Genomic DNA, 24026 nt, shown 5'->3' on the forward strand with positions numbered 1-24026 from the left:
AAAAAAAAAAAAAAAAGAATACAATTTGTTGAGAAAAAAAATAAAATAAAAAAAAAAATAAAATGTGAAAAAAAAATAAATAAATAAAGATATGAACCATCAAAAAAAAAAAAAATAAATAAACCTCTCTCTTTTCTCATACAAACGTTTAAAACTTATAAAGCTTTCCTCTAAGCATTATGTTAGCTGTCTCCCACAAATTCTGATATGTTGTACTGTAATTTTCATTCAGTTTGAAATATTTTCTAATTTCCCAAATGATTTCTTCTTTGAATCTTGGGTTACTCAGATGTGTGCTATTTAATTTCCAAATAGTACAGTCTTTCCTATATATTGCATTGCTATTGATTTTTAATTTAATTCCATTGTGGTCAGAAAACATACTTTGTTAAGTTTCCTTTTAAAAAAAATGTAATAAGACATTGTTTGATTCAGAATATGACTGATGGATGGTCTACATGCACTTGCATTTCTTATTTTTTTTATTTTAAAACTTTAAAACATTAAAAACTACTTTCCCCAAGTCTACTCAGTACTGATCCATTTATCTATAGGCCATTCTTTCATATTTCTGGGCAAGTCTGGCACCCAGATCACAATTTTCTTCTGCCACCATTCTGGGTAACTTTATCTACACAAGAGAGCAAAATTTAATTTAAACTTAAACCTTTTCCACCATGACAATCAACACATCTATTCCATTTTAGCACCTTATACAGATAGCCCTACTTTGTAGCCCATCATCACTAGGAATTGTTCAACTTCAAGGTCTCCATTTCAAATTTTCTTCCTGATTTCATTAATTCATTCAACTAGCATTCAGTCAATGCCTTAACAGCACAACACAAGGCACCAGAGATATGGAAGTAGCTAAGTTGCAGAAATCATTCTCCAGTGTGGAAGGAAAAATAAACATTCTTCAGTAGCTGTTTTAGCACATTTCATAGACGTTATCTTATTAGGTCTCACAAAAATCCTTCACTAAAGGCAGTATATTCATTCTCCATTTTGTAGATAGGGAAATTAGACTCCATAAACTAAGGAAGCTACTAGTGTATGGAAATACAGCTAGGTAAGTAGCAGAATGTTAAAATTGCCTCTTTAAAATCCACCACAATTTCTGTGATATGACTGTATGGTCACTACCATAATAGCCTGAAGCTCTTTCATTCATTCACGCTCAGTGGCCACTATTTGCCACATGCTGTGCTGGCAGTGACAAGGCTGCCTTGGTGCCGTCCTCGCAGAACCACAGCCAAACACTTTCAATACAATACTTGTTCATCTGATAAAAACCACATACCCTTTTGCTTCTCCCCTTATCACTCTTTTAAAACCATTTCCTGCTCAATTCTGGCTTCCAGTCTGGATCCAATTTTCTAATAGGTCACAAACATGTGTCTTAAACTATGACTCCAGTTAAAGCCTCCTGAAAGGATGATCCAAAGCTAGAAAGATGAGTGTAGTAATCCACTAGAATGTGGTAATTCATCTAAAGAAAAAATATTTACCAAATTTCAGAAGGTCTTTGTGCTTGGCACACAATCAGAACAAGTGACTTAGACTTCAGTTCTTGATGTATGCATTCCTCAAAGAAAAGGTAGTGATATTATTATTAAATATCTATTAGGGGTGTCTGGGTGGCTCAGTTGGTTAAGTGTCCAACTCGATCTCGGCTCAGGTCATGATCTCACAGGTCCTGAGACTGAGCCCTGCATCGGGCTCTGTGCTGACAGTGCAGAGCCTGCTTGGGATTCTCTCTCTCCCTCTCTCTCTGCCCCTGCCCTATTTGTGCATGTTCTCTCTTTCCCTAAAAAAAAAAAAAAAAAAAAAACCTTAAAAAATAAATATCTATTATGTATTGAACATTTCCTATATGCCAACACTGTATTAAGTATTCTAGATGCATTATCTCACAGTGCTCTCATAAACCCCACAAGATGTCTATTAGTATTATCTCTACTTAACAGATGAGGAAACTGAAGCTTTAGTTCTCAGACATCTAGCAGAATGCAGATTTAAACTCAGATCTAATTGATCCTAGTACCTACTACATTCTTAACAAGATGCTGATCTTCTTTTGGGCAGACAGTGCCTATAAAAACATCCATAGAAGAATCTTTGCTCCTGGGAACAAAATATTTAGCATCTGGTAACTAAGACTGTTTGGCTGGACAGAACCCATGTTTGCCTTTGTAAGTATGGTGTGCATGTGCACACACATTCCATTCACAAATTCTTCTTTTAAAAATTTGTAAAAAAACAGAAACAAAGACAACACCCCTCTGATTCAGGAACTATTATCTTGCAATTAAAAGCTCGTAGGTTAATCTGACTTTCTTAATTTTCATGTTCTTGGAGGTCACTTCACCGTGCCACCATAGGCTTCATATACTTACAGTCCTCTCAGTTATTAGTGAGGAACCCTGTGAATCACTGATTCTGCCCTGTTTTGAACATCTGGACTTCACTGTTCCAATTAGCTGTCAGGCTGAGGAAAGGACACAGGTGCAAGTAGTTTATTGGAGAGCTGATTCCATGAAACAGGAATGAAGGAAGAGGGAGAGTAAGACAATAAAAGAGGAAAAGCCAAGATAAGAATGCGCTGTCAACAATACTGCTATAGACCACAGGGGCTGCATCCCACCAGGATGTCCAGGACCATGGAAACATGTACAGAGCATCTCCCAGAAGTGTCCACTTGAAGAGAGGAGGTGGGAGCATATATTCTCTACCTTCCAACTCCCCGCAATGGTTAAGGGTTGCCTTGGGGGGCCTAACCTCCCTAGTATTTTCAGGCTATGCCTATCTGTGGGTGGAGTAGTAGGTTCCCACAACATCAAACAAAGTCCTGGATGGCACTTTATATGGGAAGCTATCCAAGCAAGCTTGCTCCAAACCACCCACTGCAGCTGCAGCTGATATCGGACATGGACCCAGAGGACGTGACATGGAACACTGGAGTGGGCTGCCACAATGACAATACCAGCATGCTTTCTACTTAAACATACTCTCCCTCCTGTTGTTTTTTGGTGCCTTTGCTTATGCGTTTCCCTTGAAAGCCCCTTCTCTAATTATGCCAGCTGAAATTATATTCATCCATCACAGTTTGGGTTGTAATGCTACCTCCTCCCTGAAAACACCTCAGACTCCAAATTAAAAATAATTACATCTTTTTTTTTTTTTTTTTTTTTTTTTTTTTTTTACTCACCACAGCATGTTTTTCAACCTCTATTACTGAATTTCTTTCATTCCCTCTTGGTGTTCTAGGTCAGTAACTACAGTCCACTTTATGGGCCATAATCTGATGCAAATATGCAAATCTTTTCCTTTGTTTTCATGGGTGAATAACATGCAGTTCCATAAATTTCAGTTTTATCACTTCTAGTAACATTCTAATTGAGTTTAAAAGGGTTACTAGCATTTGGTACTCCCAAGCCCATTTTAGAGTTTCAAGCAGTCTCTCATTCTAAACTCCGCAAAGAAGTCTGACTGCCCTGAAAGGTTTGGTGATTTGTAAGAGTTCCCAGTACACACATGTACAAACACAACAGAGGTGGGATTTCTGCAGTTTGGGGAAAGGACAATTCATTATCAATTTATCATCAGTGTTGTCTTAATAGTAGTTTCTGAGTACTGCTTTTTTTTTTTTTTTAGTGATCAATTGTTATTATTCTAGACTACTCATTATCAACAAGTGTGGAAATAAGCTGTAATGGTTAAGAGCATTAATTTCAAAGCCATACTTTCTGTGTTCAAATTCTGGCTTCACCATTTCTTAGCTGTGTGACAGCGGGTATGTTACTTAACCTTTTGTACCTCAGTTTCTTTATTAATAAAACGTGGAAAACCATAGTACTCATAAGACTGTTGTGAGGACTGCATATGTAAGCGAATATAAGAAAAATGCTCAGAATAGTGCCTGGTACACAGAAAATTTTAACTAAGTACTAACCATCGTCAACTTGGGTGGTTGTGGATTGTTTAGTGAATGCTATGTATTTTTAGCCTTTCATTTTCTACTAACTAAAATATTTATTAAGAAAGAAAGGCCCCCTGGGCTGTAAGGCTCCCTAAGAACCATACAGTGGGTACACAGCCCAACTTTGTCCTTGTAGAGGTCAGGTCTTTGGTTTGCACAATAGTTCTCCATCAGACCTAGCCATTACGGCTCTGATCTCTGGAAGAATTTCTAAATGCTCACATGCCCAGTTTAGGACAGAGGTATTAGGACTAAGCCACTCATATGGTGATGAGAACTTATTCTACTGTCTTTGCAAAAATAAATATGCAAACCTTCCCTATCTCATAATCAAGAATACTTGGTTTTGGAGGGAAAACAAAATCATGTGCTAAGCTTAAATGGTTCTGAAAGCAAGCTGAATTGCTACTTTAAAAAAATTAAAATTAGTCATTCATGAGAGAGAGAATATAAATGCATATGTGTGAACTACTTAAAAGCTTCATTATGCTCATGTGCTCATGTGCTTTTTTGGGGACAATTTAGTTGCTGTAAGGAAGGCTGCTTGTAAAACAGCTCTTCAGTTGTAATGCAGGCTTGATTTTCACCATCTCAAACCTCCTGTGACCTAACAAAGCAGAAAAAGACAAGCAACACTGGCATTGCTCCTCTTACACTTAAAGATATATATATTTTTAAAAACCCATATATGAGTTAATGCATTTTTATATCTGTAAGTGAGCATTCATAGCTAAGGGTCAGCAATGTAATAGAAAAAGTAATGAGACCATGTTGAGAAAAAATGGGGTAGTCAACAGGAAAATCAACCTCATTTATTATAATATTCTAGTGATCAGCAGGTGTATAACTCTTTCAGCTATGGTCATTAACGACATTCATTCCAAACTTAACATCTACATTTGCAAACCATTTGAAAGTAAAATTACTTTCCAATTCAGTTTCCAATTTGCTTTTATATCTTCATCTTTGATTGACAATTTTTTTTTAACAATGGCAACCTCAGTGAGTATTTGAGTAAATGGCAGCAACCATCCAATAGTGTAGATAAACTCATCCATTTAGATTACCTATTCACTTTTCTTCCGTATATACAATCATTTACAACCACTGAATGTTCACTTCAGTTTAAACTTGCAAAACTGATGTCAGGCTTCTGGTGATTAGATTCATTTATTAGAATTATTTGTTCTTAAAGCCAAAGTGGTATTTATTTTTTTTATCATGACCTAAAAATGACCAAATTTGAATGCACACCTTCAGTGATGCCATCAAATAACTCCAGGTATAATTGCAAGAAAATAGTGAGTTTGCAAAATGGTACATTTAAATGTGTGCAATGATGTTTAGGTATATAGTTAACATGGCTGTGTACTGAAATTTAAAGTCATGTAGAAGACGCATAAGATACATTCATTCCTATGCTTCATGATCACCACAGGGAATTTTATTCCATTAATCTTTCCCAGATCCTTTCTACTGAAGTTTAATTCATTGAGGATTCTTTTGTCCTTTATAAAGAAGAATAGGAATTCTGAACCTAAGATGCTTTCATATGTTTAGTAAAACACATGGAGCCCTCTTTTTATAATGAGCATTCATTAGAAGGCATATTTCACAGGTATGACTTTAATAACTGGTACTCTTTGAATTTTTCTCTGAATATAATTTGATCCCCTCTTAAAAAGCAGCTTTATTGAGGCATAATTTACATGCCACAAAATTCACCATTTTTAGGTGCATCTTAATGGCTTAGTTAGGTAAGTGTCCAACTCTTGATTTCAGCTCAGGACATGATCTCACAGTTCATGGGACTGAGCCCCACACTGGGCTCTGTGCTGTCAGAATGGAACCTGCTTGGGATTCTCTCTTTCTGTCTCTCTGCCCCTCCCCTGTGTGCATGCTGTCTCTCTTTCTCTCTCTCTCAAAATAAAAAAATAAACTTAAAAAAAAATTCACTACATTTTTAGTATATTTAAGGAGTTATGCAACTATGACCAGAATTCAGTTATTGAACATTCCCATCATCCAAATAGATCCTGCATACCTGTCTACAGTCAGTTCCACTCTCATCCCCACCATCAGGCTATCCTGAATCTGGTTTGGGTCTGGAAACTTGTCTTCTCTAGATATTTCATATAAATGGAATACAGAATATAAATTTTTTTGCATCTCACATCTTTCACTTAGCACAATGTTTTTGACATGCATCCATACTGTAGCTTGTATCATTACTTTTTATTGCAGAGTAGTATTATAACATATGGATATGCCACATTTTGCTTATCCATTCACCAACGGAATTGACAGAATTGTAGTTTGTCTCCAGCTTTGGCCAATCTAAATAATGATACTAAGAACATTCATGTTCAACTCTGGGTGTAGTCATGTTTTCACATTTCATAGGCTAACACCCAGGAAGACAGCTATTGTGCTGGGTATGGGGTGGTATCTCACTGTGGTTTTATTTTTTTAATTTTCTTAAGTTTTTATTTAAATTCCAGTATAATTAACCTACAGTGTAATATTAGCTTCAGCTGTACAATACAGTGATTCAACATTTGCACACAACACCCCACACTCATCAGAACAAGTGCCCTCCTTAATTCCCATTATCTATTTAACCCATCCCCAACCCATCTCCTCTCTGGAAACCATCAGTTCTCTATAGTTAAGAAAAAGTTCAAAATAGAACTACCCTATGATCCAGCAATTGCACTACTAGGTATTTACCCAAAGAATACAAAAATGCTAATTCAAAGGGATACATGCACCCGAATGTTTATAGCAGCATTATCTACAATATTCAAATTATAGAAACAGTCATTGTGGTTTTAATTCGCATTTCCCTAATGACAAATGATGTTGAGAATATTATCATGTGCTTTTTAGCCATTTATCTATTTACTTTTATGAAATGTCTATCCAAATCTTTTACTAAGTTTTAAATTGGGTGATATATTTTCTTACTATTAAATAGTAAGAGTTCTTTTCATATTCTGGATACAAGAATGTTATCATATATATGATTTGCAAATATTTTCACCATTCTGAGGCTGTCTTCATTTACTTAAAGGTGCCTTTAAATGCAAAACTTACATTTTTTTATAAAGTCCAATTTATTATTTTTTATTTTTGTTTTGTTGACATATCTACAAATGCTTTGCCTAACCCAGGGTCATGAAGATTTCCTACTGTTTTCTTTCAGAAGTTTTATATTTTTAACTCTTATATTTAGGTCTACAATCCATTTTGAGCTAATTTCTGTATATGGTGTGAGGTAAGGTTCTAATTTTTTTGCATATGGATATCCAAATGGCCCAGCATCATTTGCTGAAAAGACTATTTTTTTACCTACTGAATTGCTTTAGCAACTTTGTAAAAAAAATCAACTTATCATAAATGTAAGGTTTTATTTCTGTATGCTACTTCATTTATCTATCTTCTTCATGCCAGTACCATACTGCCTTCATTACTGTAGCTTTATACTAAATTTTGAAAGTAGTAAAGATAAGTCCTCCACCTTTGTTCTTCTTTTGCAAAACTGTTCTATTACGAATCTTTGAATTTCCATATAAATTTTATGATCAGTTCATCAAATGCTGGAAACATTATGGTAAGTGAAAGAAGCTAAACACAAAAGACTACATACTGTATGGTTCCACTTATATGAAATGTTCAAAATAAGCAAATCTCTAGATGGAAAGAAAGGGCTGGGAGTAGCAGGAGGCGGGGAGTAACTACTCATGGATGCAGGTACTTTGTGGGTGATGAAGCATTCTAAAATTACGCAGTGGTGATGGTTGTACAACTCTATGAAATATACTAAAAACCACTAAATCATACATTTTAAGGGGAGAATTTTATGGTATGTGGATTACATCTCCACTAAAAAAAAAAGCTGTTATGAGTTCAATCATTTATTGGTGATGGGACTTTGGATAATGGGAAATATAGCAGAAAGATACAGAAAAGAGTAAGCATCACCTTTGTTGGTGATGCCCTTGTGCTTTTGGAAAACATTCATTCGATGACCCACAGTCATTGCTGTAGGTTCAACTGTGTTCCCCGGAAAAATATGTCCAAGTCTTCATCCCTGGTACCTATGAATGTGACCTTATTTGGAAAATGGGGTCTTTGCAGAAATAATTGAATTAAGATAAAGTCATGCTGGGTTAAAGTGGGCTGTAATCCAATGATTGGTGTCCTTATAAGAAGATGGAAATTCAGACATACACACACAGAGGGTACCATGTGACTACAGAGCCAGAAACTTGAGTGATGCATCTATAAGCCAAGAAATGCCAAAGATTGCTGGCAACTGCCAGAAAAGCTGGCAGAGAGGGGCATGGTAGATTCTCATTAAGTGTTTCAGAAGGAACTAACCCTGCTGACACCTTGATCTGGGACTTTTAGCTTCCAGAACTGTGAGATAATACTGTTGTTTCAAGCCACCTAGTTTGTGGTGATTTATTATGGCAGCCCTAGGAAACTAACACAGTAATATTTACATCTTTATTATTAAAGACAAAGGGTTTCAGGAACTAGAGTCAACCTCTTGGGAGTTTCAATTCCTTCATCTATAAATTGGGGATAGTGCTCGCTTCGGCAGCACATATGCTAAAATATAAATTGGGGATAATAACATCTGTCTATTCATCATGCTGAAAAATAAAGAACAAATAAATAAATAAATACAATTAAAATTAAAAAAATTATAAACATGAAAATGAGAACACTGCTACCTGTGAGAAAAAAGGGAAATTTGTTTACACAGCCATCAAGTGCTAGATACTATTCTATTTGTTGGGATAGGTGGTGTGCACAGATGTTTGCTTTATTAATATTTTATGATATATTTCTTGGGCATATGAGTGATAGTCAAACCCTTTCTGTACTATCCCCAGAAAATCAATGTAAAAAAATAGTTCCTTTTAATGTCCTACTCTCTTGTCTTTTTTGGCTATATTAATAAATAAATACAATAAAATACAAAATTATAAAAAAGAAACTGTGAAGCACTTTGTAAATATAGGATATTACTCCTCCAGATGTATGTTTCTAATTGATTTGTCAGCTCTAATTTATTGGGTTTTCTCTTTCCTTTTCTTTAAGATCATCTGTTTTCAAGCAACATTCACCTTCCTTAGAAAAGCTACAGCCTGGATGCTAGAATTCTCTAACATAAAAGTGAGATGTCAAACCATGGAATTCTCATACCACTCACTCTCCTAACCCTACCTCCCAGCACCCCCACTCGAAAAACACACTTTGTCATAAATTGTCAATGAACTCACGTTTATTTTAGGAAATACAACACCAATGCACTGCAACCTTTTGTTTATACATAGGGTTAGGGGACTGCTTGTTCCATAACTGACTATTGTGTTGCACTGAATAGTATCATTATAAATGATCACGTTTTGAAGACCACCATAAAGAAGATATTTGGCACTAAAAGTACGTTTTTCACAAATTGTAAATCAGGATGCTCAATTATCAATATAAAATACTACATAAACTCTGATTATTAGGGGTTTCTGAGTATTTAGAGTCTTGAAAAAACTTTTTAAAACTTTTGCCCTCAGTGAAAATTTGGCAGAATCCAACAAGGGCGGGGGGAATCTGTTAAATGTCCTTGAACACCTCCAGATTTTCCCTCCCTCTTCATCTCTGCTTTCCTGATTGTATCACTATAGCTGTAGAAGATTATGAACCTTTAGGTAATGTATACATTCTTTTACTCACATGAAAATCTCACGTGTCTTAAATGGAGAAGATTTTACAAGTACGTAAAGATACACTTATATGGAAGTTCATTACAACATGGAGAGAAAAACAAATAGAGAAATTTTAGATAAATATGTTATGCTATACCCAGGCAATAATACATATAGCAGCTACTAAAAAGAATGAGACAGATTAATATGTAGTAACATGGAAAGATTCCCAAGATAAATAAAAGTAGGTAGGCCCACTGTCACCATACCAAACCAATTTCTATAAAGTATAAATGGTAGATTCTCTTTGTGGAAAAAAGAATTATAATACCACACACACACAGAGTTCATCTCTGCAGGCACTCACAAAAACAGTTACCTTTAGAGAATGATTTCAAAGATTCTTAACTTAGGTATGGATTGCTTTTATTATATAATTTCTAAATGGAAGAGCTTTAGCCCATATGGACAAAGCAATGATTAGTAGTTTACTATCTGAAATAAAATAAATAATCTACGCAGACAACGATATATAAAAAAGAAGGTTTAAAAAAACTCTTTACTTCTCGGGACCTCAAAAAGATATGCAACATTTCACAGGTACCACAAGGGAATTGTAGCTAGGGTTTTGCTGCTAGGCCCATACTCATGTGGGGAATCAATAGACCATCCTTCGAGGTAAGAGCACAACAATTTACTTATAGTGGTTTATCGAGTGCTTAGTTCAATACGAGTGGACATTTTGTCAATAACATTCTAATGGATGCTATGGATGACAGTTCAGTGCTATAATATACAAGCTGGAAGGCCATATAATAAAATCTATAGGTCCCTGGAGTCAGAGGATGATCATTTGTAGAGGAACTAAAGAAAAACACCAAGAAATGTCTCACTGTAGAGCCTAATAATTGTTTTGAAGTAAAAAGCAAATAGATTTGGTTATTATGGATTGCATTAGTGGTAACACATTGGTGCCATTTTTATACATTCTTTTATCTTAAAATATTTTAGTAAATGAAAGGTGAAATTAGAAAGCTTTCCTTCATTTGAATTAGGCTGGAAGCTTATCAATGTAAACACATTTCCCAATTAAGTTAGACAACACATAGAATTCATCACCTGAATCCTGTTGGTTAGAAATAAGAGCTTGAGATGAGCAGCAAATTAACTTGTTCAATTCCATAGTCAATTCACAAGTTTCCAGCACAAGGCTAATGTGGTCACATGAGCTATATCTGTACCAATTTTCAAAGCAAGGAAGTGTTCCCAGAAGGCACAAAACTACTGCTCGTTTAAAAAATATATCCAATTAGATATCAAGATAATTTTATGGGGAGAAGATAATACCTGTCATTTTCACATTTGATTTCTGAAGCATTCACTATTCCCTTTTTCTTTTCCCTAAAGCTAGATTTATGTATTATTCAATATTCTGGGAGGAATTAAAATGTGCATTCAAATAGTTCCTATAGACTTATATCTGGGAGCTTCTGGGTTCTCTTCTCTCTCTCTCTCTCTCTCAAACATTCTTTTCCTTGGGGACTATTTTCCACTCCCCCCTCTGATTTTAAATGTTTTCTGTATGTTGACAATTCAATCTACATCCCTAGCCCTGATTCATTCCTTGAACTCCAAACTGCTTACTTCAAACCTTTCCTGGATATTCCACAGACATTGCAAATGAAACCCATCAAGAGGAAAACCAACAAAAAGACTCTTAACTATAGAGAACAAACTGATGGTTACCAGAGGGGAGATGGGTGGGGGATGGGTGAGATAGGTGATGGGAATTAAGGAGTACACTTGTGATGAGCACAGGGCGATGTATGGAAGTGAATCACTATATTGTACATCTGAAACTAATAACACTGTATGTTAACTGGAATTTAAATAGCTTTAAAAAAAGACCCCAATTCCCATCCTCACTACTCCCAGCAGGGCTCAAATCAGAAACCTAAGGGATTTCCTCTCTTCAAGTCTATCAGTTCTATGTTGAATCTACTCATTTCTCTAACTCTTATACTGTCACTCTGGTCCAAGCACTATATGTCTTGCCTGCACAGCCTTCCAGCTGGTCTCCCTGCTTCCATTTTTATCCTCCTTTCCCTAGTCAAGACTCTCAAGTGCATCCAGAGTGACCATCTTACATGGGGATCTATTAGCCTGTCTTATGTCAGTAACTTCACGCTGCTCTGAGAACAAAATCTACGTTCCTAGCTCACAAGGTCTATAAATTATCCTGCCTCACTTACCAGGTCTCATTCTCTATAATCAGGAACCTCAAAGGAAAAAAAAAATCACTCTACATGGGTTAAATGAATGCCATGAAATATCTCCTCACAGAGGTATGGGCAGGGTTGAGGGAATGAGGGATGGTTAGACACTGAAAGGTAACAACAGAGGGCAGCCATAACCATTCCTAGGTGTATAAGGGCAAGAGGAGGACTGGAGACAGAGCAACTGGATCTTCGTAGGAGGGGTCCTGCAGAAGGAAAGGGAAGAAGTACCCTGACTTCTCTCTTCCTGTCTTCTGATCTCCTGATGATACTTCCCACTGACTGAAAAGGCCTGAGATTGAGGGAGTCGGGTGATTAATACAATGTGATGTGGGGGAACAGAAGGCATGTGCTGCCCTGGATACAGAGCACATGAGAGAAGACAGTCCGTGGATCTGGAGGGGTGGAAGGAGATAAAGCAGCATGCATGCCAACCTCATTTGTGCCACTGTACAGCTTCACACCTGATATACTCTTGTGACAGGAATTTGCACAGGGCTTTTCTTTCTGTGGCTACCTTTTTCCTTCCAGAGCTGGTTTTTCATCCTCCTTCAAGTCTTAATTTAAATATCCTTATTGCCCTACCTAAGAACAGGTACCACCTTGGTTAATCCTTTGCCTGTTTCCTTCAGAGTACTTACCAGATTTGTAGTTATGTACTTGCTTTTCTCTGCCTTCTCCTTCAGAATATGAGGGCAGCGGCAATGTGACTAGCAGATGCCTGCCATACAGTAGGTGCTCAGTAAATATTAGCTGTATTAATGTTGGCCAAATTAGATAACAAAATCATAAGGCTGTGTCTAGAGACAATGGACTTACAGAAACATCTGCATGAATTCTAAACTGAGGTTGCATTTGGGAAAACCCACTTAATCTTTATTTTTCTGTAACGCATGGTTTTAGCTTTTAAAAAAATCTTAATGCAAAGTAAAAATCTACCTTAATAGATGTTCCATTCCTTGTTTACTTAAAAGGAGAGTGTCTATTATGGCACCAAGGGTCTAAAAGAATAACTGAATCATTTAAAGGCAAGGTTTATGCTCATTTCTTTTACTGCTGTTTCTATAGCAATAGCATAAAATTACCTGTTTTGGTCTGTGATGCTCTTGGTACTAGACTATTAGTCATTTCAACACCTTTTTCATTTTATTTTATTTTTTTTTTAAATTTTTTTTTCAACGTTTTTTATTTATTTTTGGGACAGAGAGAGACAGAGCATGAACGGGGGAGGGGCAGAGAGAGAGGGAGACACAGAATCGGAAACAGGCTCCAGGCTCCGAGCCATCAGCCCAGAGCCTGACGCGGGGCTCGAACTCACGGACCGCGAGATCGTGACCTGGCTGAAGTCGGACGCTTAACCGACTGCGCCACCCAGGCGCCCCGAACACCTTTTTCATTTTAATTGAAATAAGGTAACAAAAGAACAGGGAGTAGCTTTGAATGTGGCAACACTTGGCTGTAGCTAACATTTTTTAGATATAAGAAGATGGCAGGTGCAAAGCATAATCCACAGTGGTGACAACTCTTCCACATGATCATATGTTTAAACATCTACGTGCTTCTCTCACCTCCTCTGAAAGAGGAGCATCAGCTGATTCTAAATTTCAAAGCATTTTAACCTACAAATGACAAGGGCCTATTTGATTTTGCAGAAAGTCTATAAAAAGCAACCTTTGGTTTCACTAATACACCACATTATTTTTAAAGACAACTGCATTTATTTTTTATTATTATTTTTAAATTTTTTAACATTTATTTTTTATTTTTGAGAGACAGAGCATGAGCAGGGGAGGGGCAGAGATCAGGAGACACAGACTCTGAAGCAGGCTCCAGGCTCTGAGGTGTCAGCACAGAGCCCAATGCAGGGCTCAAACCCATGAACTGTGAGATCATGACCTGAGCCGAAGTCGGATGCTTAACCTGAGCCACCCAGGCGCCCCAAGGCAACTGTATTTATAATGGGCACTCTCCACTTAGGATTCATTCAACAAGGTGCACCTCAACATCTAAGTAGTTAACAGATGAAAAGTGGTTATGAGTGTTGGCAGGGGAAGGAAAGCCAGGAAACACCTGATTCTGGAAGGAGGCGAATGGGGGAGTCAAAACACACAAGGAAAGGGAGGAGGATCAAGGAAAACCGGAAGGTAAAAGTGGTTGTGAAAGAATGCTGCCGACACATGGGTCACTGCTTGCAGGCCTAATGACACCGTCACCCTTCCCGAAGGAGGGAGAGCAGCAGCACTGGCAGAGGAGAGCTGTGTGTGTTATAAGGGCCATTACTGTCATCACCTGGCATCTCCAAAGGGCAACTGGAGTGAGCACAGGCCATGGGAGCAGGCCAGGTTAGCTTTAAATCCTGGTCACTATCTGTGAAACTTGAACAAGTAATTGTCAGAGCATTCATTTCTTCATCTGTAAAATGGGGCTAATAATACCTCACTTGCAAGGTTCTTGTGAAAACAGGAGGCTAGCCCTTTTTATGCCATCTGTTGCTATGCCCAACCCCTGCTGGTACTTAAATTGGACCAAAATACCTGAATTAGTCTTTCTCAGCTAGAAATGCTCATGTTGCATGTATGAAGACCTACAATCAGAATTAAAAGAGGTGAAATAGTTGAAGCAAATGTTTTTCATAAGCAACAGTAATCAGGAAGTATGGAGTAACTTCTAAAAGATGACAGCAGCCATCTTGGCAAGCACTAGCGTAAGTCCTGACTGTGGCCAGGAACCTACATCGTGCTTGGGGCTGGGATACTGGCCCTGTGGGGATCCCGTGTGTCACAAACAGTGACTATATGGCAAGACTGTGGGGATGTAAAAAAATCTGGACATTGATTATTCCCTCGTAAAAGTTTTATAGCTTTTCTGTCAGATATTTGGGGTGGTAAAGGCATGGCCGTGGATGTTACTGGAGGATGTCCTTCCTGGAGTTACTGCAGCCCAAGAGGAGAGGGTCTGGAAACTGGTGAGAGAGCACCAAGGCCTGCAAGGCCCTTCGTTCTGGCCTAGAGTAGGGAGAGACCAGCAGAACACAGAAAACAGAGGGACACAAGGCAGATTCACAAGGACCCCTACGGCCACCTTCCTACCCTTCAGGTTTTCACGATCCTCATACCATCTCTGACTCCCCCACTCTTTCGCATTCTAATATTGTCCCAACCCTGACCTTCACACTCCCATCTTCTTTCTGAGCTTCAGAAGCCAAAGGCTTTTTTCCCTATTCCTGATTTGTCAGGTTGCAAATCTCAACTAAAAGCAATCTAACTGCCTCATAGTTGACAGCTCCCCAGCTGACAGAATGTTAAGAAAAATCGTTAACTGAAACAAGGCAACATGGGGGAGATATTTCTGAACTTGGGACTTCCTGGCACTTCTAATGCAGGGGTTCCCATGACCACATTTTGAGAAACATGGCTGACTTCACTGGAAAAGCACTCCTTGGGCTTTCAATTCTTTTCAATCCCTACCTCTTTTTGGCTACCTTCTGAAATATCCACTCTATTCCTAGGTCCTAATGCATTCTTGCTATATTATTTAAGCCTAACCTTAACCGGGGTTCTTTATTATTCTGCTCATGGTGGTGAGGCTATGATTTGTCAGATGCCTTATGCCAGGGCTCAAGCTTTAGAAGTTACTACCCAATGAGGTCCCAAAGGGCTTGCTTCTTTGGAGCCAGAGGCAGGACTGGATGGTATGAACCTTCAAATAAGGAGAATTATAAAACTTGCAATTCAAGTGAAGGCAGTGTGGGAGAAGAGAACAGGCTTTTCGGACTATCTGAACACAAATCGTGGTTCTTCCATTTATTAGCTATAGCGCTTTGGGCAAATTAGGGCTCTCTCTTCTCAATGTCCTCATCTTAGGACATCTTAGGACATCTTAGGAACAAAAGTAGGCTCTATCTACCTTGTAGAATTGCTATGGGGATCAGATGTGATAATGTATGGAAAATGCTTAGCATAGTCTAAATAAGGCATATCTGTGCTTTATGTGTTAACTGTGAATTGACTAAGTTTTGCTCATATTCCAGATCTTTAAGGTTATAACAAAGCATTTCTCCAAGCGTTTGAGCAAAATCAAAGCTTCTGAGAAATGAGCCACTCTTGATCATCCACCTTTGTACAAAAAGAGGATGGCTCTTGGTATGACAAGAATACAATCTGGGTTCTGAATGTCTATAAGAGAATGTCAACTCAGTCTGGTATCTACAGTACATTGATCTCACCTGAAGCACCAGCACTGAATGTCAGCACTTATGCACGTGTCAAAAAATTCGGCTATGAACTGACTGAATCTAGCACTTGCCAAAGGCTTGCTTGAGATGTCTGATGTTCCGAACCATATTATATTTCCCCCGCTAAAGAAATGCCTTCACAAAGTTGAGATTTAATGTTTCGTCCTCAGGGTTTTTTTTTTTTCCTTTTTTTTTTTTTTTTTTTTTTTTTTTTTTTTAATGGAGAATCAATATAAGAAAAATCCATTTGAAGAAAACTTTATGTCTTTTGCAGAAATCACATCCCGGATGGCAAATAGGTTTCATCTTACGTGCCAACATCAAATGACTGGTAGTGACTGGAGTGCTCTGTTAAGAAGGATTGCAAGGTTGCCATGATCGATTAGCATGGTCTGCCGGGGACACCAGCGAGGAGCTGTGGTGCCTCTGTGATACATCTACCCACGTTCCCACTGCCACAGCTGAGGGCACGGCTCACTGTGCAACATGCTGTACCTTGTAGGAGCACCTCCTCACTGTACACGTCCCAAAGGCTGCTCACCACTGAGTCTTTGCACTGTGAATCCCTCTGTCAAGCTGCCCTCCTCCTACAATCAAGTAGCCCTCAGAACTTGAAGAAAAGGTTACCTAAAAGTTTCTGAAGTGGACTCACAAAGGGTAAGATTTGAAGACAGGATGCTTCTCAAATCAAGGTCTTAGGGAGCAAGGCAAGGAAATCTAGTGGAGGCTAGACACTATGAATGAAACTTAAGCCTGATTAGTGGTTATTAAGAACACACAGATGAAAGAAGAGGGTTTGAACAGAAGAAGGAGAGTCAGTAGGAGGGAAAAAACACATTTGGAGAAAAATGTTCTGACCATGGGCCATTAGGGCAATGATGGTATTTCAGACAGCTCAAAATGACAAATCATTGCAGTGTGTTTTAAAGAATTCTTTACCAGAACCATTTTAGTGATATTAAATTGTTTAAGTGGCCATCTGTGGAACAGTACAGCAACCGGGTGGGTTTATGGACCAGTCTGGAACATCCATTAAAATAGCTACACGTGCTGCATGAAAGCTGTTTGTGACTTTCCTTTGCCAATCACAAATATGGTTAATTCCACCTTGGTAGTCATTTTAATTTTCTATAGGTTACTTAAAGCAGAAGGAATGTGGGTGCACTAAATTGTTTCCAATTTAATAAAGAATCTATTTTTTAAAAGCACAAAAACCACATTCAATTTTAGTTACCAGTTTTAGAACTTACGGTTCAGTTTTAAATCTTTTCTATTTGAAAGATTTACACAACAAAATCAGAGCAAAACGTCATAAAGGATAAACATAAAAGAGACTGTCTATTCTTATTCTACTCAAAAATTTGCTTACTGGAAATAAGAAATCAAATATTTTATTGTCTAAGCCTAATAACAATCACCACAACACACTAAAATAGAAGTTATTGCTTATAAATGTCAAGAATGATAGTAATAATAATAAACACTTATACAGGGCTTACTCTGTGCCAGCTGCTGTTCTGAGTTCTTTACATTACATTGTAATCTTCAAACAAACCCATGGGGTGTGTCTTATTCTTTCCACTCTATAGATGAAGAAACTGAGACACAGGGACAGTAAGCAACTTGCCTAAGATCACGTGGCTAGTGAGTGTGCAAACCAGGTTTCAACTTTAGGCAGTCTGGTTCTAGCATCTGTCCTCTAAACCACTACAACGTACAACCCCCTCACCTTTGGTCCAGAAATCCCATTTAACCCCTGTGTAAGGCATGACAGGAGGGGTGGGCTCGGGCTATTTTTGAGCTTCATGCCTCTCAGTGTTCCTTTAGTCCCCATGATTACTGTTTAAAGAAAAGGAAAGGATGGTTACGAATTTGGTTGGCAGGAAAGGAAGAATCCAGTTGGCAGGAAAAGCTGGTGACAGGATTCCATCTTGTTTATTAAAATCAGATCTTTTCTACTCACTTACGTGAAAAGCCCAAAAGAACTTCTCCTGCACTCAACCATCAATAATTGCTACTGGCTTCCTATTTCTTCAATTTATGGTGACACCGTATTTGTCAGACATCCCTGAGCGATCACTGGTTTTTGAACTGTGAACTAGCTTAGTGATGAGAGCACAGCTTCTGAATTAGTTTCTGATAAATTTCACCAGAGGGGATGGGAATAATTATCACCCTTTGCCCCACCGCCCTCAAACCACATGTCGACCAACAGAAAATGCAGGGTGCGGAATCGTCACACTGTGAAGATAGATGTAGCCTAATGACATGGAAAGAGATGCCAAATCGTTTTCAACTTTAGAGGGGCCAGCCTTGCAAGATTTAATTAGCTTACAGTTGAGAAGTAATTTGAAGCTTCAAATTATAGTTATTTAGAGACTCTTGAATTGCTCATCCTTTCACTTTATAAAACTACAATATGAGGCAGACTTCCATGGAAAAAATGATTAGAATAATAATAATAAAAAAAATCCCTACCGAGAGGCAATAAAAGGAGTGGGAAGAATCAAGCTTGGGAGCCAGGCAGCCCTGGGTTACAGCCCCACAGGTGCAATGCTGGGCTATTCATGAGCTTCTCTGAGACTGTGTTCTCATCTATAAATTATCATTTGTCTTATGATGTTGTGTGAGCTACAGGGATTTGGTAAAATGCCTGCCATATGTTAACGTTCAATAAATTTTGGTGTACTTAACACTGTTCCTGTTCTCAGTTTATACTAACTCTGAAATCTTCTCTGAGTCTCCATTTCTGAAATCCACTGCTCCTTCCTCTTCACCTCTTCTCGTGCTTTCGGAAATCCATCATCACTGGCCTCACTGCGACAGCCTCTTAATTTGGCTCACACCTTCTAGTTTTCCTCTCAGCATCTTAACACATCTGTAGAAAGACAACCACCAGTGTTATCTTCCTAATTTACATACACAATGAACCGCTTGCTACAGAATAAAATCTGAAAACCTGTGCCTACTTCTCTGCCTTCATCTGCCATCATTCTTCACTCACTCCTATTTCTCTAGCCAAACCAAAATACCAGTGGGATCCCCTGTACATGTGTCTGCTTTGGGGCCTTTCACTTGTTCTACAGCAACTTTTGGAAACATCATCCACTCTATCAAGTATCTAACTCTAACAGGCAAAGAGGGGACCTAGAGATTACTTGCAGACTCCACAGAAATTACACACACTTCTGTAAGAATTTCTCCTACCATTCTATATTATATTTGTACTATATCATTCTCTTTGATAGACTATGAACTCCCTAAAGAAAAACACTGTATCTTTTAAAAAAAAGTTAAAAGTTTGTATTGTATTTTAATATGTATATTATCGAACAACTTTGAGATCCCATATCTGTAACAATGACCTTCCACAAATCTCTAGTTTGGCACAAAGAGACTCCAAATATGAAAAACGTTTCCACAGGACCATGTATCGAACAGAAGGGAAACACATTCATATCCACTGCCTGGACATCAGTGCTGCAGGTCAGCAGGGGCCTTGGTCCTTGAAGGAGGATGAGGCTGCCATTGGGGCAGCAGCCATCTTGTTCTCCTGGCTCAGGGAGCTTTTCTTAGTTCACCAAAGACCTGGGTTGAGCTGTCTGCTTGTGCAGCACTGACTGAAGAACTGGTGGTGGAGAGTGCCACCTGGCCTGTCCCTAATGAGGGGGACTTGGCAGGAAGGGGGGCAGGGGGATGAGGGCCTGAGAAGGATCCCTTTTCCAGGGGTTGGAAGAAGTGGAGGCAGTTTGCCCATTACAGGGGGTATTTGTGCCTTGAAATGAGGAATGATCACTTGCTAGCCAAAGACTTGGTGTCTCCAAGCCTTCCAGTTGCCTTTTCCTCCTTTCCAGGTAGTCAATGAGCAGGCTCAAGTCATTCCCATACACTTTCCCTCAGTCAACAGGAAGAGAAGGTGCTGAATGCCTGAAGGGACCGAGGAGCTGGTAAGGCGCCTGCAGTGCAATTCCAGCATGTTCCTGCTGCTCCCGTTCAGAGAAAAATCTCCTGTATTCTTTAGCCACAGCACAGGGCATCTTCCAGGAGCATGTGACAATGTACTAGGGACAAGAAAAAGCTTTTGATACACTCATGAAGCATAATTACGGTGCAAGAGGAATGCAAAATGGGGACCCATCATCTTTAACTTCCTGGAGTGCTCGTGTAAGACTTGATTCAGAGGAGAGGTGCATCATTTCTACCATAAGGCCGTGATCCTGCAACCAACGACCTAGGATGGTTATGTGTTATTCCCTCTGTTCACTGTTGATAGAAACAATAACACAATTGATCTGAAGGCCTCTCTTGATCATGTTCTCTTTGAACCACTTGATTAAAAGTACTGGGAAGGCCCTTCTTTCTGAGTGTCCCTGCCACTGACATCACCAGAATGGACTGGTATCACTCATGGTTGTCTTTGTTCCTTTCTGAATACTCAGCCACATTCTACAGTAATTCTTTAATGCTTAGCATGTCTTTACCCTCCTTTAAGCAGCCCTCTTGGGGAAAATAAGAAATCAGCAGAATAGGTTTATATGGCCTGCTGCTTTTAGCTACTGAAGATCTTCCATATTGTCCCCTGTGAAGCCTGGCTGATGAAGACATCTTAAGTCCTGAGATCACACAGCTGGTAAGCAGCACAGTACTGATCAGCTGCAAAAACTCTATCTGTGGAAGAGTAACAAAACCCACATGTAAAGATCAGCCTGCTAGGACTCCCCAAAAGTATCAAGACATTGTATATTCTCTATCTTTGTACCTCCAGGATCTAGAACAGTGTGTCTACAATCTTATATAGTACATGTTGAATAGATATTAAATGAGAGAACCTCTAAACAGCTTTCCTCAATTAGTTCACTCTCATCTTTCAGTTGGCCTATCAATCATTAGCCATTATTACATTTCTATATTTTTGGTTAATGATTATTCTTCCTTTATTAGAAAGTAAAGGATTCTATCAGTAATGTGGATTGAGCTAATGAATATTTTCTGCCTGCTACAAACACATAAGTTTGAAAAAAATGAAGTTTAAATGATAAGAGTATGTTGTTGATGAGGTATTAAATGAAGAGGAAATACAAGCCATAGCTGACCAGCAATCAGTTGATGTCAAAGTGTGTGGGGAGCAGGGGGAGGAGAGGAAAGGAGATCTGTCCTAAATAAATACAAGGATCAGATCCTAATATGTGTGTGTATGCATATAAAATTATGGGCAGAGGTCCCAGGACTGTAACACCTATGTGGGGACAGTAGATGTGGCCTTGGGCTTACCTAAGATGAGAAACTAGACCCGAGATTTCTGCATAAAACCAGACCCTGAAATGACTGTCCCTCTCCATGACACAGGTGAGACACTCTTTCACTGCTTCAGGCAAAAAAAAAGCTGGTCTCTAGCCAGGCTCCAGGGTTGAGGAAAAGTCTACTATGAGAAATCAAAACCCCAAACTAAAGCCATGTATGTGAATTTAGTCTGAGTTTAAACTACCCTTATGGCAAGGAAATTCCAAGCTTAAGAAAGACATTTAAAAACTGGTCCTATCTCGGTGAAAAAGCTGGAAGCCAAAAGCCTTGAGGTAGACAGAAGAGAATGCAAAGCTTTTCCAGAGGTAAAACACACCTCAATGAGGACAAACACACTTTCCAAAGTCACTTACCAATGTAAGGAAGGAGGGAGGGAGAGTCAGCAGATGTAAGAAACAGAAGGAACAGCTTCTTTAGAAAACTATTAGAGCTATTAGAGCAATCGGAAAACCACTATAAAATAAGTATTATTTAAAACCACAATAAAATAGGATATCATAAACAATAGATTTGAAAAAATACCAAAACTTTTAAAAAGTTTATTTCATTGAAAAAAAAAAAAGGACTGGGAAAACAACATATTAGCTATAGCTAAGGAATAGTGATCTGAGGAAATTACCCCAAATGGAGAGATACAAGAAGAAACGATGAGATGGGAGGGGTGCAAATGAAGTAAAAGGTATCTAAGGTGCTTGCTTTGTAAGGGGATGGGCTAGTGACTTTCAACATTGTTAAGGTCAATATGCAGGTTACAAATTTATAAATGTAAAGGTTATAATCCCCAAAAGAATACAAATGGAACCTACAACTTCCAAACTAGCTAAGGTTAAACAAGTACTACATACAAAAACTTGATTTGGATCTAAATGTATAGCCTTAAATTACTTATTAAAAAAGTGAGATTAAGCTTAATAAGTTAAACATTCAACTCAAGAAATCAGGAAAATAATATATTCACAAAGTAGAAAGAAGGTAAAAATTAAGAGAATAACTAAAATAGAACCTTTAGAGTATCAACTAAAGCAAAAATCGGATTCTTTGAAGAGACTAATAGAAAACTTCTGGAAAAATTGGTTAAGAAAAGTACATATTAGAAATAAAAATATAATATTAACATTGTACAGATATGGTAGAGAAAAAACTACATATATATTCCTCTATATCTCTCTCTATAAAAAACTCATACAACTTTTATAGCCCTCTTATATTAAATTTAAAACAAAGTAACACTTTTCTAGAATGGAAATCTTAAAATTGACTCAAGAAAAAAATAGGAAAGCTAAAAATACCTATAACCATTAAACAACTTGTACTGAAGTTCAAAAATCCATACACCAAAAAGCACCAGGTCCAGATATTTTAAAGACAAGTTCTAATCAAACATTTAAAGAACTCAATACATACTGAGATGAGAAAAAAGAGTAAAAGCTCCCCAACTTAATTTATCAAATTTGACCTTATATAAGAATGGAAACAAAAGAATTATAAATTAGTCTAATTAATGGACATATATTTAGAATTCCTAAAAAAATAGAAAATGTATAGCAATGTATAGCAATATCTAGCAACGTATAGAACGTCTAAGATGATCAACAGGGGTTATCTCAAGAATGAAAAAATATTTCCACATGAGAATATCTGTGATGAAATCCATGACATTATCAGATTAAGATGAAAAACATGATCAATTCGACAGAGAGAGAAAAAACAGCATTCAATAAAATTCAATACTCATTACTGATAACAAGCCTTAGCAAACTAGGAAAATAAACACATTAATCTGTGATTGAGTTTTATTTTAAAGCTTGTATCAGTCAGGATGGGTTAGGTTATAATAATAAATAACCCTTAAATCTCAGAAGCTTAATGTAAAAGCAAAAGATCATATTTTGTTCATGCAAGTCCCATGGAATACCAAGATGTTCCATTTAACTCTAGTAACTCAAGTACCTAGGATGCTATGTTCTTCCCTAACCACCAGGGCACTGAGATGGGAACATGGTGACTGGCATACTAATTTCTTTTCTTTTTAAATTTTTTTTAGTGTTTATTTTTGAGAGAGACAGCGCACAAGCGGGCATGGGCAGAGAGACAGAGGGAGACACAGAATCTGAAGCAGGTTCTAGGCTCTGACCTGTCAGCACAGAGCCCAATGCGGGGCTTGAACTCATGAACTGTGAGATCATGAGCTGAGCTGAAGTCAGACGCTTAACCGACTGAGCCACCCAGGCACTCCTGGCACACTAATTCCTAAAGCTTCTTCCTAAAGTGACCATGTCACTTCTGTTCATCTTTACTGGTAAAACAAGTCATAGGTCCAACCTAATAAAAGGGTAAGGGTGAGAAAGTGAAATTCTACCATATATCCGGAAGGAAAACCATAATATTCGGAAACAATCCCAATGACTATCTGGGTTATATATTTGAAATATACATAAATATTTGCTCTTCATCCTTGATTCCTGACACAGAGCTCCTAAAACCCTTGGAACTTCCTGACAGAAGTGATAGATTTT

General features: G+C 38.0%; 1 protein-coding gene across 26 annotated transcripts in view; it reads right to left on the reverse strand.

Annotated features, from left to right (window-relative positions):
- The window catches only part of CFAP20DC (CFAP20 domain containing), a 239585-nt gene that overhangs the window by 162912 nt on the left and 52647 nt on the right, over positions 1-24026 (reverse strand). For 3 of the 26 annotated variants that reach the window (XM_060631450.3, XM_060631452.3, XM_060631453.3), the window contains 3 exons: positions 20691-20877; positions 18932-19087; positions 17939-18048 (listed from right to left, as the gene is read on the reverse strand). The exons of 19 other annotated variants lie outside the window; for them this stretch is intronic. In XM_060631450.3, the coding sequence (XP_060487433.3) occupies positions 17939-17958 (20 nt within the window). In that variant the 5' untranslated portion in view covers positions 17959-18048; positions 18932-19087; positions 20691-20877. The remainder of the gene's footprint in view (positions 1-17938; positions 18049-18931; positions 19088-20690; positions 20878-24026) is intronic. 4 more of the 26 variants (XM_060631451.3, XM_060631455.3, XM_060631459.3 and 1 more) reach the window with 3 other exon arrangements.

This window comes from Panthera onca, chromosome A2 (genome assembly GCF_046562875.1).
Source record: "Panthera onca isolate mPanOnc1 chromosome A2, mPanOnc1 haplotype 2, whole genome shotgun sequence".
In the NCBI taxonomy this organism is placed as follows: Eukaryota; Metazoa; Chordata; class Mammalia; order Carnivora; family Felidae; genus Panthera; species Panthera onca.